General features: G+C 45.4%; 1 protein-coding gene and 1 non-coding gene across 5 annotated transcripts in view; both read right to left on the bottom strand.

Moving 5' to 3' along the window:
- Positions 1 to 6369: 6369 nt before the first annotated feature.
- The window catches only part of LOC140695953 (uncharacterized), a 58530-nt gene continuing 46756 nt past the window's right edge, over positions 6370 to 18143 (bottom strand). For 2 of the 4 annotated variants that reach the window (XM_072959084.1, XM_072959085.1), the window contains exon 5: positions 6370 to 8109. In XM_072959084.1, the coding sequence (XP_072815185.1) occupies positions 6563 to 8109 (1547 nt within the window). In that variant the 3' untranslated portion in view covers positions 6370 to 6562. The remainder of the gene's footprint in view (positions 8110 to 18143) is intronic. The other 2 variants (XM_072959082.1, XM_072959083.1) reach the window with 1 other exon arrangement.
- Positions 17141 to 17323, bottom strand: LOC140696236 (U2 spliceosomal RNA). Its single transcript, XR_012072393.1, has one exon. It is a non-coding gene; the product is annotated as a U2 spliceosomal RNA (small nuclear RNA).

Here is an 18143-nt window from a genome sequence, read left to right as displayed (position 1 = left end):
CGGCACGCGGGGCGCGGACACTCACCACAGGACGCCGTGGGAGCCCTCGCCGAGGTGGCAGGTTGCTGCAGCGCGGCCCGGTGTCGCACACCTGCCCGCGGAGCACCTCGGGGCGCGCGCCCGCCCCCCCGCCATGTCGTCTCCCGAGCCGCCGCAGCCGCCGCCGCTGCAGCCGCCGCCGCTGCTGCCGCAGGGAGCAGGACGGGCCCCGCTCGGGAGGTCCGGCGGAGCCGCCGTCCGCTCGACCAACGGCAGCCTGTCTGCCTGCCTGCCCGGTCGGCGTGCGGACGGAGGAGCGTGGCCAAGGAGGGCGCCGGGGCGGAGCCTGACACGGGAGTCCCTGCCTACCGGGGTCCTATGCTCCACTCCCACCCACCCCCTCTCTCGCCCAGCGAGGGCCTACCCGGGAACCGCCGCGAGCCACGCCCCAGCACGACCGGCCCGGACCCGCCCGAGGCCCAGGCGCGCGGATGGCGGGACAGCCCGCCCGGAGTCGGGGTCGCGGCGAGGCGCCGGGTTGGGGTCGAGGGGCCGGGGCCGACGCAGCAGCTGTGACAGCCGAGACGGGCGGAGGCGGGCGCGGCCGGCACGCGGGGCGCGGACACTCACCACAGGACGCCGTGGGAGCCCTCGCCGAGGTGGCAGGTTGCTGCAGCGCGGCCCGGTGTCGCACACCTGCCCGCGGAGCACCTCGGGGCGCGCGCCCGCCCCCCCGCCATGTCGTCTCCCGAGCCGCCGCAGCCGCCGCCGCTGCAGCCGCCGCCGCTGCTGCCTCGGGGAGCAGGACGGGCCCCGCTCAGGAGGTCCGGCGGAGCCGCCGTCCGCTCGACCAACGGCAGCCTGTCTGCCTGCCTGCCCGTTCGGCGTGCGGACGGAGGGGCGTGGCCAAGGAGGGCGCCGGGGCGGAGCCTGACACGGGGGTCCCTGCCTACCGGGGTCCTATGCTCCACTCCCACCCACCCCCTCTCTCGCCCAGCGAGGGCCTACCCGGGAACCGCCGCGAGCCACGCCCCAGCACGACCGGCCCGGACCCGCCCGAGGCCCAGGCGCGCGAATGGCGGGACAGCCCGCCCGGAGTCGGGGTCGCGGTGAGGCGCCGGGTTGGGGTCGCGGGGCCGGGGCCGACGCCGCAGCTATGACAGCCGAGACGGGCGGAGGCGGGCGCGGCCGGCACGCGGGGCGCGGACACTAACCACTGGACGCCGTGGGAGCCCTCGCCGAGGTGGCAGGTTGCTGCAGCGCGGCCCGGTGTCGCACACCTGCCCGCGGAGCACCTCGGGGCGCGCGCCCGCCCCCGCCGCCATGTCGTCTCCCGAGCCGCCGCAGCCGCCGCCGCCGCCGCCGCCGCCGCGCTGGGCACCAAGCTCCCCGGCCGCTGCCGCTGCAGCCGCCGCCGCTGCTGCCGCAGGGAGCAGGACGGGCCCCGCTCGGGAGGTCCGGCGGAGCCGCCGTCCGCTCGACCAACGGCAGCCTGTCTGCCTGCCTGCCCGTTCGGCGTGCGGACGGAGGGGCGTGGCCAAGGTGGGCGCCGGGGCGGAGCCTGACACGGGGGTCCCTGCCTACCGGGGTCCTATGCTCCACTCCCACCCACCCCCTCTCTCGCCCAGCGAGGGCCTACCCGGGAACCGCCGCGAGCCACGCCCCAGCACGACCGGCCCGGACCCGCCCGAGGCCCAGGCGCGCGGATGGCGGGACAGCCCGCCCGGAATCGGGGTCTCGGCGAGGCGCCGGGTTGGGGTCGCGGGACCGGGGCTGACGCAGCAGCTGTGACAGCCGAGACGGGCGGAGGCGGGCGCGGCCGGCACGCGGGGCGCGGACACTCACCACAGGACGCCGTGGGAGCCCTCGCCGAGGTGGCAGGTTGCTGCAGCGCGGCCCGGTGTCGCACACCTGCCCGCGGAGCACCTCGGGGCGCGCGCCCGCCCCCGCCGCCATGTCGTCTCCCGAGCCGCCGCAGCCGCCGCCGCTGCAGCCGCCGCCGCTGCTGCCGCAGGGAGCAGGACGGGCCCCGCTCGGGAGGTCCGGCGGAGCCGCCGTCCGCTCGACCAACGGCAGCCTGTCTGCCTGCCTGCCCGTTCGGCGTGCGGACGGAGGGGCGTGGCCAAGGAGGGCGCCGGGTAGGAGCCTGACATGGGGGTCCCTGCCTACCGGGGTCCTATGCTCCACTCCCACCCACCCCCTCTCTCGCCCAGCGAGGGCCTACCCGGGAACCGCCGCGAGCCACGCCCCAGCACGACCGGCCCGGACCCGCCCGAGGCCCAGGCGCGCGGATGGCGGGACAGCCCGCCCGGAGTCGGGGTCGCGGCGAGGCGCCGGGTTGGGGTCGCGGGGCCGGGGCCGACGCCGCAGCTGTGACAGCCGAGACGGGCGGAGGCGGGCGCGGCCGGCACGCGGAGCGCGGACACTCACCACTGGACGCCGTGGGAGCCCTCGCCGAGGTGGCAGGTTGCTGCAACGCGGCCCGGTGTCGCACACCTGCCCGCGGAGCACCTCGGGGCGCGCGCCCGCCCCCGCCGCCATGTCGTCTCCCGAGTCGCCGCAGCCGCCGCCGCCGCCGCGCTGGGCACCAAGCTCCGCGGCCGCTGCCCGGCCAGCGCCGCGCCTCCCGGAGGCGCCGCGCCGCTGCCGCTGCAGCCGCCACCGCTGCCGCTGCCGCCGCTGCCGCCGCTGCCGGAGGGAGCAGGACGGGCCCCGCACGGGAGGTCCGGCGGAGCAGCCGTCCGCTCGACCAATGGCAGCCTGTCTGCCAGCCTGCCCCTTCGGCGGGCGGAGGGAGGGGCGTGGCCGAGGAGGGCGCCGGGGCGTGGCCGGGCAGCGCATGCGCATGGATGGATTATACCAAGTATGCCACAGTGATGAGGGATGTTGAGGGTAGGAGAGTATATATGTGTGGGTGGGAGGGTTATGTGCGAAATCTGTATTTTCTGCTCATTTCTGCTGTGATCCTGAAACTGCTCTAAAAAAATAAAGTCTATTAAAAGAAACTTGAAAAAAAAAGCGTAGGTACTCCAGATCCTTGGCCCTGACTAGAGGACTAGGGAGGGTGTGCCTGCAGGCCCCGAATCCTTGGGCTTGCTAGCAACAGATTCCTTTAGTTTTCTTTCATCTGAAAACATGTTCATTTTACTTCATTACTGGAGGATAGTCCTACTAGATATACAATCTGCAGTTGAGTTTTTTAGCACTTGAAGAAAAATGTTGTGCCATCTCCTTGTGAGCTGTATTATTTCATACGAGATATCTTCTGTCATCTAAATTGCTGTGTTCCCTCTATGTCCTGTGGGCAATGCTTTCAAGATCTTTCTGTCTTTAGTTTTTATCAATTTAATTATGATGTCTTAGTGTGGACTTCTTAGGATTTACTTGATAGCAGTTTAGCTTCTTGAATCTGCACACTTATATCTTTTGCTAAAAATGGGAAGTTTTCTGCTATTACATCTTTAAATATTTTTTCAATCCCACTGTTTCTTTCTGGGACTCTGATAACATAAATGTTAGCTTTTTTGCCCTTGTCCCGGAGGTTCTTATTTTCCCCCCAGGCTGTCTACTCTCTTGTTGTTCAGATTTGCTAAGTTCTATTGACCTGTTCTCAATTCTCGATTCCATTTTCTGTCATATCTACCATACCACTGACTTTATCCAATGAGTTTCAAAATTTCTATTTTAAAGCTCTGTAATTTGCATCCTATTATTTGTATAACTTCTGCTTTTTGTTAAAATCTTGTACTGTTTCCTTTGTTTCAAGAGAACTTGTAATTGCTTGAAGCATTTTCACAATTGTTGCTTTAATATCCCATCTCAGTATTGGTGTCAGTTGACTGTCTTTACTAATTTGTGATTTCCTGGTTCTTGGTACAGTGGTTAATTTTCCATTGTATCCTGAACTGGTGCTGCTGGGCTCAGCAGGATTTCTTTCTGTTCCATCCTGGGAGGAATGAGCCTGTATGGGCTGCCTTTTGATAGTTTCGGAGCCAGGAAATACTGGGCCACTTTCTTCTGTAGGATGGGGGAATGTAAGAAGCACTGTCACTATGCTGTCCTTCTAGTCACAAGGTCCATTCTCCTCTTCCTAGGAGTATGAGCTGCACTTACCAATTACTTAGGTATGCATAGAGAAAAATGGTTGAGAGTATAGTGGAGAAACCTGTCTAACACCATCTTTTCTGAGTGACCAGGGTTAGCATCACCAGGAATAAATCATGTTGGTATCATGTACCCCTTGATATGGTACAATCATGACACTTCATTTCTGTGGTATTCTTCCTAAAATTCCATGATGTGAGTCTACTGAGAAAACTTCAGACAATCCTAAATTGAAGAGCATTCAACAAAATACCTGTAAAAGACAGACTGTGAAACTATCACAGATTGGAGGAGACTAAAGACATATGATGACTAAATGCAGTGTCAGATTCTCGATTGGATCCTAGATCAGAAAAAAAGGACAACAGTGGAAAACCTGAATATCATATACATTTTCTAGCAGTGATGTCCTAATATTAATTTCTTACCTTTAATAAGGGTAACATGATTATGTAAGATGTTAGTATTAGGAGAAAAAAATGAAGTTATCAGTTTCCACTGGCATTCTACTGTAAATAGTAGACTTCATTTACTTATGTATTTATTATTGTTATGGGCTTGTGAGATTCTCTTTTTATTTCCCTTCCCAGTGGTTTAAGGCATTAGTGTACTTAGTTTGGTGGTAAAATTGTCCCAGATTTGGCCAGTGGGAGGGAATCCCTTCAAACTCACTCTGTCTTTCTGGATCCGGAATCATCTCAGACTTACCCTATCCTAACCCTGGAAGCAGCCAGTAATCCAAGAAGCCAGGGTTTCCACTAGTGGGAAACGGCATTAGAGGCTAAAATCTGGATGCTAGATGTGCTCACTGCTACTGGAGCATTCTTGCTTCTTGGTCTTTTCAGCAGACAGAGGTAGAAAATGCATGTGTGTATACATACATATGCAAACAAATATGTAGACAAGTATGCATGGACACATAAACATATACAGACACACAGGTACAAATCTTATGAATCTGAAGTTCACACCAATACTTCCAAATCCTGCTCATCCTTATGGGATTCTTCCTTGCTTTGTCCCATTCCACATTTGTATGACTTTCCTTCCATGGTGACAATCCTGGCTCCCAACAACACAGACACATGAATTCATTTGCTCAATCCTAAAATGCATAAAAATAGTTTCAAAACTGCTTTACCATCCTGCTATGAGAAACAAATCTACTGAAGAGTGTAGGATTTGTTTGTAATTCTTACACGTACATACATCCTCAGTCTGCCCAAGGCTGAGGATACAAAGACTGTGTTCATTATTTTTCCTTCTTTCTTACACAAGTAACAAACTACATGCTTTTAGCACTTTGCTTTTTTCACTTAACAGCATTTCCTCCGTAATGTTTCATTAGTATTTTCTTCCTCAGTCTTTTGCTCAGATGTATTTTACTCCATTGTGTGTATGCTCCAGCGTATACAGTTTTCTGTACTTGAACATCAAGCAGTTTTCAGTATTTTGCAAATATAAATAATGCTGTGAAAAATAACCATGTGCATGTGGGTATCCATAAAACTGCAAGTGATTTTTCAGGATAGATTCTTAGATGTGTGCTTGCTGTGTCAATAGATATGTGTATACAGTTTAAAAATTGCCAAATTCTCCTCTAAAAGGTCTCTACCATTCTGCATTCCCACCAACAATGTATGAAAATGCTTGTTGCCTCATATCCTCACTAATACAGTGTACTGACAGGCTTTTAAGTTTTTGTCAAGGTGATGAGTGAGAAATGGTATCCCAGTACAGTTGTAATTTTCCTTTCTCTTATCATCAGTGAAGCTGAATATCTTTTCATTAGTTTATACCTCTTTTGGTAAACTGATCATGTCTTTTGTCCATTGTTCTATAGGACATCTGGTATCTTCCCCTTGATTTTTAATACTTCTTATAAAGTGGGTATATTAACCCTTCAACTTGGAAAGAAGCTGATTTATATGTTGATATACTTTCCTTCCAATTACTTGTCTTTTGGTATCACTTATGGTATTTTTCACCATGTAAATTTAAAAAAAATTTTGTACACTAAACTTTATTAATTTTTTATTGCCTCTAGATTTTAAGCCAGCAAAGTATCTGGACCTGGGGAAAATTATCTTGTAGAGACCATTCAGTGCCCAAGGTAAGGGGGCACAGCCAAGTCACAGATTGGGTATTTACAAGGCTCTGGAGATTACAGAAAGTGAGAAACTATGGTCTAGAACAAAATATACAGTGATTCTCTCTTGTCTCCCTAGAGGTTGAATACCTTGGGGTTCTTGACAGATGAGCGAATGAGGTACACAACTAGGTGTGCAAGTTTGTAAAGAAGCAGTTTATTAAAACAAAAGTCCATACAGAGGATTGCTGCTAAGAAAGTAAATGATAGACCAACTGTCTAATAAACACTGAAAGAAAAAGCAAAATTTTTTTTCTCTATTTCAGGAAAGCAGAACATTTCCTAGTGATTTCTGCCATCTTCACACTCACAGGGAAAGGAAAGGCAATGTCAGAATAGCTCTTGTGCCAGGAGGTAATGGCCAGACTTGGTCCTCCGATGTCTCTGGAGGTGAGACTTCTGGCTAAAGCCGCGGCCGCACTCCCGGCACACGTATGGCTTCTCTCCCGAATGGGTCCGCTGGTGTCTGATCAGGGCTGACTTGAAGCCAAAGCCACGTCCACACTCTTCACACACACATGGCTTTTCTCCTGAGTATGTCCTCTGGTCAGAAGTGAGGTGGGTCTTCTGACCAAGTCTTTGCTCACATGCTTTATACACCTCAGCCTCCTCTCCTGAGTGTGTCCTCTGGTGTCTGGTGAGGAGTGACTTGAAGCCAAAAGTACGTCCACACTCAGAGCACAGGTAAGGCCTCGCCCCTGTGTGCGTCCTCTGATGTCTGATGAGGGTGACCTTCTGACCAAAGCCACGCCCACACTCAGGGCACACATAAGGCTTCTCCCCTGTGTGTGTCCTCTGGTGGCCCATGAGGGAGACTTTCTGGCCAAAGCCACGCCCACACTCAGAGCACAGGTAAGGCTTCTCCCCAGTGTGTGTCCTCTGGTGTCTGATGAGGGTGACCTTCTGGCAAAACCTGTGCCCACACTCAGCACAGACATAAGGCTTCTCCCCAGAGTGTGTGACCTGATGACTGATGAGCAGTGACTGTTGCCTGAAGCCACGCCCACACTCCAGGCACAGGAAGGGCCTCTCACCTGAATGTGAGCTACGGTGTTGGAGGAGTGATGCCTTCTGGCAAAAGCCTCTTCCACACTCTGGACACACAAAGGGCTTCTCCTCCAAGTGTGTCCTCTGGTGTAGGATGAGGGCAATCTTCTGGCGAAAGCTTCGCCCACACTCCTGACATAAAAAGGGTCTCTCCCCAGAGTGTATCCTCTTATGGTTCGTTAGGGAGGACGTGTACCTGAAGTGCCGCCCACACTCCCTGCACGTGTAGGGCTTCTCCCCTGAGTGTTTCCTCTGGTGTATGGTTAGAGAGGACTTCCGGCCAAAGCCTTGTCCACACTCTTGACAACTATATGGCTTCTCCCCTGTGTGGGTTCTTTGGTGCTTGATGAGGTCTGACCTCTGGCAGAAGCTTCTGCCACATTCAGGACACACATGATGCTTCGGGAGAGTAACGAGGCTTGACTCCAGGCTAAGTCCTAGTCTGAATTTTTCACATATGACTGCTCCAGATTCTGAGATGTCTGCCTCTGTCAACACTGTGTCTGCCTCCTCAGGGCACATGCCCCGCTCTATTCCTCCACCACTGTTGCATTCCTGGTCTACTGTCTGACCTTGAGATGGGATTAAGAATGCTCTCGAAGTCCTGCTCAGCTGCAGCCTCCCAAATACAGTGCCAGAGCTTTCTCTCTCACCATCTTCTGCTTTGTCATTCAAGCAGCTTGGAGCTTCGAAGAAGAAGTGGCTTGCTGCACATGCATCTGGGAAGATCTGAGGGGAGTGACTGCATAGAACATGTTGACTGAGGAACTCTGGACTGGAAAAAGTCAACGGGCAGGAGAGACAGGACTGGAATTCTGTTCTTGGTTCTGCTGGAGAAAAAGTCTAAATCAGATTCACCACAGGTACCTTGTGGACGGTAACATTTGTCCAGCAGTCACTCCTCAGATGCTCACAGAACAAAGATTTTCAGCAGACGTACCTTCCATCCCATGGTGACACGTTAATGCATATCCTTTTATAACACATCAAACCCACAAGTGAGCCAGCTCTAAATATCAGCCTGGCTTAAACATTTCAAGAAAGCATCGCAGGCAGCTCTAGCCCTGTAAATCATCGCCATTACAGTTACACATTTCCCCAGCAAAATTATCTTACAAGCCACAGTCATTAACACTGAGGCAAACAATATCAATAAACATATGCTTTTCTTGAGAGTTAAAACTACGTAACTTCCTACAAATTTCTTTGGGGACTGTTCCTGCAAGAAAGACTTAAGTCAAAAAAGGGAGTCTCTCCACCTAGAGGCCCCAAGATGAAGGCAGTAGGGAGGACAGGTTAGAGACCAACGTGGGAACTGAACTGAAGGTGCTTCCTCTCCTAAACAAGGGTTTCCTAGAGGGTTACGCGCTGGGTTCTCTCTCATGGTGTGTGGACTTGGCAGTGAAACACAGAGACATAGTCTAGGCCTGCAACTCCTTAAAGGATTCTGGCTCTTGGTGACCCCAATCAGTTCTAGACCTGCTTTTCCCAGTGTTTCAAAAACTGTTGTAAAAGGAAATTCTTCCACCTAAAATAGCTCAGGGAGATATCAAACTTGTTTGCCTTGTTCCATTTCACTTACTTCTGTCCACCTGAAGCTGCTGGAAAATACCATGAACCTTAAATAAACTCAGTGCACTAGGCTTTCCAGACTCACCCGATACTTTCTTCACCAACCAAAACAGAGATGTATTTTATGAACTACCAACAACACGGGTCAGCAAACTACAGCCAGCCGATTTGCAGATGAAGGTCTACTGGACCACAGCCACACTCAGTCTTTACGTAGTGTCCATGGCAGCTTTCACACACAATGGCAAAGTTGAGTACTTGCAACAAAGAACACAAAGGCCACAAAGCCTAAAATATTTACTATGTGAACCTTTACAGATTACTGATTCCACCTGGTCTCAGATGCTAGCTTTCAATACTGACAAGAACAGCCACCATGCAATCCCTTCCTAACACTTCAACCCCCTACGTTCCCTCCTCAGTGAACTGCTTATTAAACGTAGTTCCCTTCCCCTCTCCACTCTCTGTATGGGTGTGCCTGTGTTGCTACATCTAGAGGTTCCTGTGAAATGGCCTTGGTAAGTATTCATAAGTGCTGACCCTACTGGACTTCCACTGTGAAAGTGAACATCCCTTCAGTCTTGGTGTGCAGTTCCAGCCATCAGGCACCCACCATGGTTGCTTTCTCATCAGCCAGTGTACTCTAGTGTAGCTCAGTGAACTATCAGTTTATTTTGTGGAGTTAGGCTGTCCACATTTTCAAAACTCACGGGCAGGTATGTAAGGTTCCGGCCCCCAGCTTCCAATAAATACATTGTTGTAATTCTGGAGTTCTGACAGCTGAGCTTGCAGTACTGCACTATTGTCTACTTGTCTGGGATTTGATGGGGAGAGAAAGGCAGCCACTGCCTTCTCCTTGGCTTGTCTGTGTTCCTGCTGGGTCACAAAGTGGTAAACTGCGTATCGTTGTAGGTGTGCCATTCAGAGTCTTCTGTGTTCAATGTGGTGGCTGATTCAGAAACAGTTAATGCTGCTCTTCTGGGAGTCACACCCTCTAAGAAGAGCACTGAGCATCATTTTTGTGCCTAACTAGTAATGTGTCAAATTTTAACTAAAAATGACAAGAATTACAATGTCCACTTTGGGAAACCCTAATCCTTAACATGGTTTTAAACATACAGAAGTTGCTCAATAAAAGGAGAAATAAAAAATAAAATTTTATCAAGGTAATGCTTTTCAGTTAATCATAAAAATTTACATGATGTATTCAAATTACTCAGTTTATAAACTATTTTACAATCTACAGCTGCTCTTGTGCCAACTGATTTTTCAGACCAGTAATTACTTCAGTAATTGGACATGAACTCAAATGTTCCAAAAGAAACTTTAGAAAAAGAAAATCATGTCTAATGGCTCCTTAAAGAAATTTTTCCTTCTGCAGCTGCAACTGTGAGGAAAAAAAGTACAGCAATGAGTTAAATGAATGGCCGTAGACACTGAATTGATTACCAGAGAAGAAAGAATGCTGTGCATTCCCTGCTTTTAAACAATTTAAAGAATTTTGAAACTTCAACCAAACATGTATAAAGAAGACATTTTCAGCATTAATCAGAATTAATCCCTGGAAATTGAACATTTTTCATAATATATTGTCTCAGTGATTTTTAGACAATAAAAAATAAATGTTATACAAAACATTACTAGCGAGGGAAGGGGGTGGGAAGGGATAAATTGGAAGTTTGAGATTTGCAGATACTATCTACTATATATAAAATAGATAAACAACAAGTTTCTACTGGATAGCACAGGGAACTATATTCAATATCTTGAAGAAGAATATGAAAACAAGTATATGTATGTACATGTATGACTGAAACATTAAGCTATACACCAGAAATTGACACAACACTGTAAACTGACTATACTCCAATTAAAAAAAATATATTAGCATATGTGAGTTACTTTTATGTACCAACTTTACTGGCCACAGGATGCCCAAACGTTTAGCCAAATATGATTCTGGGTATTTCTCTGAGGATGTTTTTGGAAGACTTTAGCATTTAAATGGAAAGACTAAGTAAAGCAGGTTGCTCTTCCTAATGTGGGTGGCCCTCATCCAATCAGTTGAAGGCCTGAATACTGTGAAAGACTGACCCTCTCCCAAATAAGAGGGAACACTTCCACCCTACCTTCAAGCTGTGACAGGAGAGGGTGAGGATAGGGGAGGGGGATGGGACTTGTTTGTTTGTTCTTCCTATCAACATTGAACTAAAACATTAATTTTTCCAGGCTGCTGAGTCTGCTAGCCTTTGGACTGGAACTATACCATAGGCTCTCCTAAGTCTTCTTCTTGTCGACCATGGATCTCGGGGCTTCTCAGCCTCCATGAACATATGAGCCAATTCTTTATAATACACCTCACATTCTTGTCTGTGTGTGTGTATATACGTACACATCCTATTGGTTCTGTTACCCAATAACCATAATGCTGATTTTGATACCAAGAAGTGGGATGCTGCTATAATAAATATCTAAAATTGTGGAGTGGCTTTGGAACTAGGTGGTGGAGGCTGTTATGAGTTTTGAGGTGCATACTAGAAAAAGCCTAACTTTACAAAAAGGGACAGTTGCTAAAAATATAGATATTAACTGTGATTTTGGTGAGAACTCAAAGGAGGAGAGTTGGACGGAAAGCTTCCATCTTATTAGAGGGTACATAAATATGAAGTGACTAGTATCCTACAGTATGCATTTTCTAATGTTGAGCTTTGCATATGTAAAATAAATTCCACTGGGCACATGGCGTGTAATTATTTTTAAACAAGGTTAGATTCAGTTTGGAATGTTTTTATAACTTGTATAGGTTTGTAGATCTACTACCAACTTAATTACTTTCATAAATACAGTATTTCTCAGTTTGTTCTATCCTGTGTCAGCAGTTTTTTCCAAAAATTTATCCATTTCATATAAGGTGTTCAATCTGTTAGTATAAACTTGTTCATGATATCCTTAGTATTTTTTTAAAGTCTGAAGTGTACTGGTAACTTCTGTCTCATTCCTGATTGATTATTAATGTCTTCTTTCTCTTTTTCTTGATTAGTCTACGTAGCAATATATAATTCCGTTGATTTTTTCAGACAATCAGCATTTGGCTTAGCACATCTTTCTGTTGCTATATTTCATAGATTCCTGCTCTTATTTTCATTATTCCCTTCCTTTTACTCACTTTGTATTTATTTTGCTCCTCTTTTTCTAGCTTCTTAAGGCAAAACCTTAACTCACTGATCACAGACCTTTCTTCTCTCCCACTGTAAGCACTCACAGCTATAGCTATCCCTCTAAGCTCTGCTTTAGCTGCATCTCACAAATTTTTATTTTGCTAAAGTGAATTTGAAAACATTTAGGTAGTGGTTTGTAAAACTTGATATTGGTAAGATGTAATTTCTCCCCCAAGTTATACATAGGCACACTAAAATCTCAATAATAAACATGGCCCACATTTTCTTTTCTTCTTTTTTGTTAAATGAGAAGCTGATCCTAAAATTTAAGTGGAAATTCAGAGGACCTAGACTATACAAAGCAATCTTGAAAAAGAAAACAAACGAAGAGAACTTACACTACCTGACTTCAAGGCTTCCTGTGATCCTGCAGTAATACAGACAGTGTGGTCTGGTTTAAGGACAGACACATTAATCAAAGGAACAGAACAGAAAGTGTGAACAGAAAACAGACCCATACATAGGCCATCACTGAATTTTCAACGAAGCAATCCAATGAGGGAAAGGAAAGACTTTTCAACAAATGGTGCTAGAACCACTCTGTATCCATATGAAAAAGAAAAACATTGATTCCTGCCTCAGACTGTACACAAAAGTTAATTCAAGATGGATCATAGATCAAAATATAAAAGCTAAAACCATACAGCACTTAAGAGACATGATAGATTATTTTCATAACAATAAGAATTTAAAAAGAGAAGAAAATTAGACTTCCTCAATGTTAAACATCTCATCAAAAGTTATGTTAAGAAAAGGAACAGAAAAGTTTCAGATAGAGAGGATATTTGCAAAATGTACAAATGACAATGGACTGGTATCCAGGATTAATAAAGAATTCATAAAACTGAATTTTAAAAAATACAAAAGATCTGAATGTATTCACAAAGTAAGTTATAGTAAACATATATAAATACGATTAAAAAGCACATAGAATTGTTCCACATCAGTAACAATCAGGGAGATGGAAACACACATGAAATAACACTACACATCCAACACCAGAGATAAAATGAAAACTGTCAGGGAGGATGCGAGGTGACAGGAACCCTCATACATTTGTTGTTCATGGAAATGAGAAACTGTACAATCACTTTGGGAAAGGTCTAGTCATTTCTTATAAAACTACACATACAGTTACCCTATGACCCAGTGTACTGGGTTGACTATTATCCCACCAAAATTAACGTTGACTTGGAACATATGAATGTGGCCTTATATTTAAATACAGCCTGCAGATGTAATCAAGTTAACATGAGGTTATACCGGATTAGGGTGAACTGTAATTCATTGACTGGTATCCATACAAGGAGAGGGAGATTTGGATACAGAGATACAGAGAAGGAAGAAGGCTATGTGACTACAGGGGCAGGTTGGAGTGATGCAGCTACAAGCCAAAGGTTGATAGCAACCACCGGAAGCTAGAAGAAAGGCAAAGAACACCTTGGCCTTTAGAACCTCCTTGCAAACAGGTTGATTTTGAACTGGGATAGAATAAATCTCTTTGTTTTAAGCCTCTCAGTTTGTGGTAAATTGTTACATCAACCGAAGGAAACTCATATACCCAGCACATACCCTACGTATTTATCCAAAGAAAACAAAACAAAGGTTTACCAAAAACAAACAAAAAATTAGCATAAGAATGTTGACAGCAGCATTTACAAACTGACTAAACACTGGAAGCTATCAAGGTGTCTAACAAACAGAATGGATAAACAGTTCTATATTCATATGACAGAATGCTATTTAGTATTAAACAAAGAACAGAATACTGATGTATGCAACAATGTGCTTAAAAGCTATACTGAGTGAAAGAAACCTTACATAAAAAAGTATTATTATATGATTCCATTTATGAAAAATTGTACAGCAGGCAAAACTAATCTACTGTGAAATAAAATCAAAACACTGGTACCTCCGATAAAGGCAAGAGTTTACAGGGATGAGCCCCAAGGGTAATGATCTGTATTTTGATAAAGTTTGGGTTATCGAGTTATACCCATTGTTTGAATTCAGAGACTACTACATTTAAGATTTTGTATTTCCTGTAAGTAAACCCCACCTTTAAAGAAAAAATAATCAACTTTCAGTAATGAATGATATACATGCTACCCGTTACTCTAGAAGCCAAACATCTTTCACGGGGCCCACCAAGCTGAGGCGAATTGCCAGGAACTGGCACTTTCCAACTGCAGTGTCTGGAGATGCTCAAGCGGACACCCTGGACCTGAGTCTGTGGGTCCCCGCCCGCTGACCACCCACAGGAGCTGACCCAGGAGACCATCCTTTTCCTCTCTCCACTTGCTAGATTGCCTTTGCCGAGATCACTCAGTGGTCACGTCAGATATTAAGACATACTCACACCCAGCAACTGCTCTGAGGGACAGAGATCATCTGAAGGGAATGAGCAGATGCTAAGGACAAGCCATGAAGACCTCACAAAATGACAGCAATGGCCACCCATGATCAGGGCCTCCTAAGCTCTTAAGCTGCCCATGGGGAGAACACAAGTCTCTTTTCCAAGAAGAGTAAAGCCTTGATAGAGTGCACTTGCTCAGATATGCTCAGCTACCCAGCTCTCTCTGACAGGAACTGCTTGCACTAAACTCCCCACTCATACCAACTGAGACATTGCTAGAAATCTCTCAAGAATGATTCCCACGGCCAAAGCAGGGACAAGGGCAGAGTCAACAAAGAGTACCTGAAGCGCCCCATTCCTGTCTACCATGCACCACAGCTCAGAAATGAGTCTGGAAGCCTCCATTCCAACAAAAGAAAAGGGGAACAGACCCAGCCCCTGTCAGGGCTGTGACGGCCACAGAACAAAAAGGAGGTCCCGCTCAGCAACTAGGGCAGGCTCTGATCGCAACACTGGCCACACCCCAAATTAAAGGGATAACAGGCAACACACACAGAAGAAAGATGGGACAACCATCCATACTGAAAACAGACCTCACAACAAAATTATCAGAGGCTCACAGCTACACAGAAATGCATCCTCTTCAGAAATCTGTCAGAAAGGCCAAAGTAAAAGACGGTGTTAACACCAAATTCTGGAAAGAACGCAGAGAATCTGGATTACTCAAGCACTGCTGGTGGGAATGTAAAATGGCACAGGTGATCTGGAAATGACTATGGCACTTTTTTACAAAACTGAACGTGTATTACCATACGACCCAGCACCGTGCACTTTTGGGCATTTATCCCAGAAATGAAACCCCTATCTTCACACAAAAACTTATGCATAAGTGAGCACAGCAGTTTTATTTATATTAGCCACAAACTGTAAACAACCCAAAAGTCTTTCAATGGGTGAATGCTTTAACAAAATGTAGTACACTCATACCATAGACTACAACTCAGCAATAAAAGGAATGAAATATTGATACACGTAATGTACCCACAAGATCCATTTGGTGGGTCCCAAGAGAATTATGCTGAATGAGAAAAAGCAATCCCAAAAGGTAACATACAATATTATTTCTTTTATAACATTCTTCAAATGACAAAATGGTAGAGACAGAAGACATTAGTAGTTGCCAGAGGAAGGTGGAGGGAGTGAGGTTGGGGAGGAGTGAGCTATGGCTATAAAAACATAGCACAAGGAATCCTTGTGATGGAACCATCCTGTTTCTTTGAATATACTGGTAGTTATATGAACGTACATGTATAAGTTCCTTAGAACTAAATAAACATACATATACACAACCCTCCTTCACTGCTGGTGGGAATGCAGTTTCGTGCAGCCACTGTGGAAAACAGTATGGAGATTCCTCAAAAGACTATGAATAGACTTACCATATGACCCAGGAAGCCCACTCCTGGGCATATATCCAGAAGGAACCCTACTTCAGGATGACACCTGCACCCCAATGTTCATAGCAGCACGATTTACAATAGCCAAGACATGGAGACAGCCTAAATGTCCATCAATGGATGACTGGATAAAGAAGATGTGGTCTATTTAAACAATGGAATACTACTCAGCCATAAAAACCAACAACATAACGCCATTTGCAGCAACATGGGTGCTCCTGGAGAATGTCATTCTAAGTGAAGTAAGCCAGAAAGAGAAAGAAAAATACCATATGAGATCGCTCATATGTGGAATCAAAAACAAAAACAAAAGCAAAAAACAAACAAAGCATAAATACAAAACAGAAATAGACTCAAAGACATAGAATACAAAATTGTAGTTGCCAAGGGGGTGCAGGGGTGCGAAGGGACAGACTGGGATTTCAAAATTGTAGAATAGATAAACAAGATTATACTGTATAGCACAGGGAAATGTATGCAAGATCTTATTGTAGCTCACAGAGAAAAAAATGTGACAATGAATATATATATATGTTCATGTATAACTGAAAAATTGTGCTCTATACTGGAATTTGACACAACATTGTAAAATGATTAGAAATCAATAAAAAATGTTTAAAAAAACTCAAAAAACATACATATACGCACAAAGTGAAGGTAAAACTGGAGGAATCTGAATAAAGTCAGTGCATTGTATTAACAGAAATACAAGGATGGTTTAACAGGAAAACAATCAATATAATTTACCAAAAGAAAGATTAAAAAAGAAAAACACATATGATCATCTTCACAGATGCCAAAAAACAGCTGACAAAATCCAACACTCATTCCAAATAAAAACTCACTGAACAAGGAATAGAAGGGAAGTTTGTCAAGCTGATAAAGGGCAGGTATAAAACTTATACTTAGGAGGAAAGCATTGCCCATAAGATCAGGAACAAGGAAAGGATGTCCACTCTCACCACTTAAATTCATCATTGCACTGATGTTTTCGCCTGTGCAATGAGGTAAGAAAAAGAAATTAAAGGCACAAAGAATGGAAAGAAGTAAACTACACTGATTCACAAGTAACATAATCATCTATGTAGAAAATATGACAGAATCTACAAAACTACTAGGACTGAGAAGTAGGTTTTGCAAAATTACCACATACAAAGTTCATCATACATAAACTAACTGTATTTCTAAATAATATCAACAAACAACTGAAAACTGAAATTTTAATGTACCTTAAATAGCATCAAAAATATGAAACACAGAAGGGTAAATCTGACAAGATGCGTAAGACCTGTGTACTACAAAATAATGCTGACAGACAGAAATTAAGAAGTCCCATAAAAATGGAGAGACAGATTGCATTCATATGTTGGATGACAGAGTGCTATTAAACTGATAAGAACGGAGACTACACTTGATCTTAGCCAAAAGGCCGAGAAGTGATGAGAATGTTATTTACATGTAAATTCTCCTTGAATTGATGTAGATTCAACTCAGTTCCAATCAAGATCCCGCTGGCATTTTTGTGTCTTGTGTGTGTGTGAAAATTGACAACCTGATTCTAAAATCCATGTGGAAATGCAAAGAATAACTATGTTTTAGAATAAATAAAACAACTTGAAAAAAATGTCACAGGATTTATACTTCTAAGTTCCAGACTTGATTATAAAGCTACAGTAATCAAGACTATGTGGTCTTGGCATCAAGATAGGTAAAGAGAGAAGTTGAAAAAATCAGAGTCCATATAAATACCCATACACAACTAATTTACTACAAAGGTGCATAGGAAATTCAGTAGAGAAAGCGTTGTCTTTTCAAGAATAGTGCTGGAAAATTTGGATATTTTTATGAGAAAAAAAATTGTACTTATATCTAGACCTGGTACCAAGTACAAAAATTTACCCAGAACAGGGTATAAACCTAAATGTAAAGTAAAAATTATAAAACTTCTAAAAGGAAAAAACATATGAAACTCTTTTTGATTTTCATTTTAGGAAATATTTCTTAAATACATCACCAAAAGTTAAATTCATGAGAGAAAAAAACTGAAACTTAGACTTCACCAAAGGTAAGAAATTCTCTTTGAAAGACACTATTAAGAGACTAAAAAGCTACACAGAAAATATTCATAAATCAAATATCTGATAATGGACTTCTATACAGAATATATGATGAACATTCAAAATTCAATAATAAAAGCATAAGAAATCAACTTTTTAAATAGGCCAAGATTTGAGAAGACATTTCACCAAAGAAGATACACA

Source organism: Vicugna pacos, chromosome 4 (genome assembly GCF_048564905.1).
Source record: "Vicugna pacos chromosome 4, VicPac4, whole genome shotgun sequence".
Taxonomy (NCBI): domain Eukaryota; kingdom Metazoa; phylum Chordata; class Mammalia; order Artiodactyla; family Camelidae; genus Vicugna; species Vicugna pacos.
Note: the sequence above shows the minus strand (reverse complement) of the source record. Positions and strands in the feature narration are given on the sequence as shown.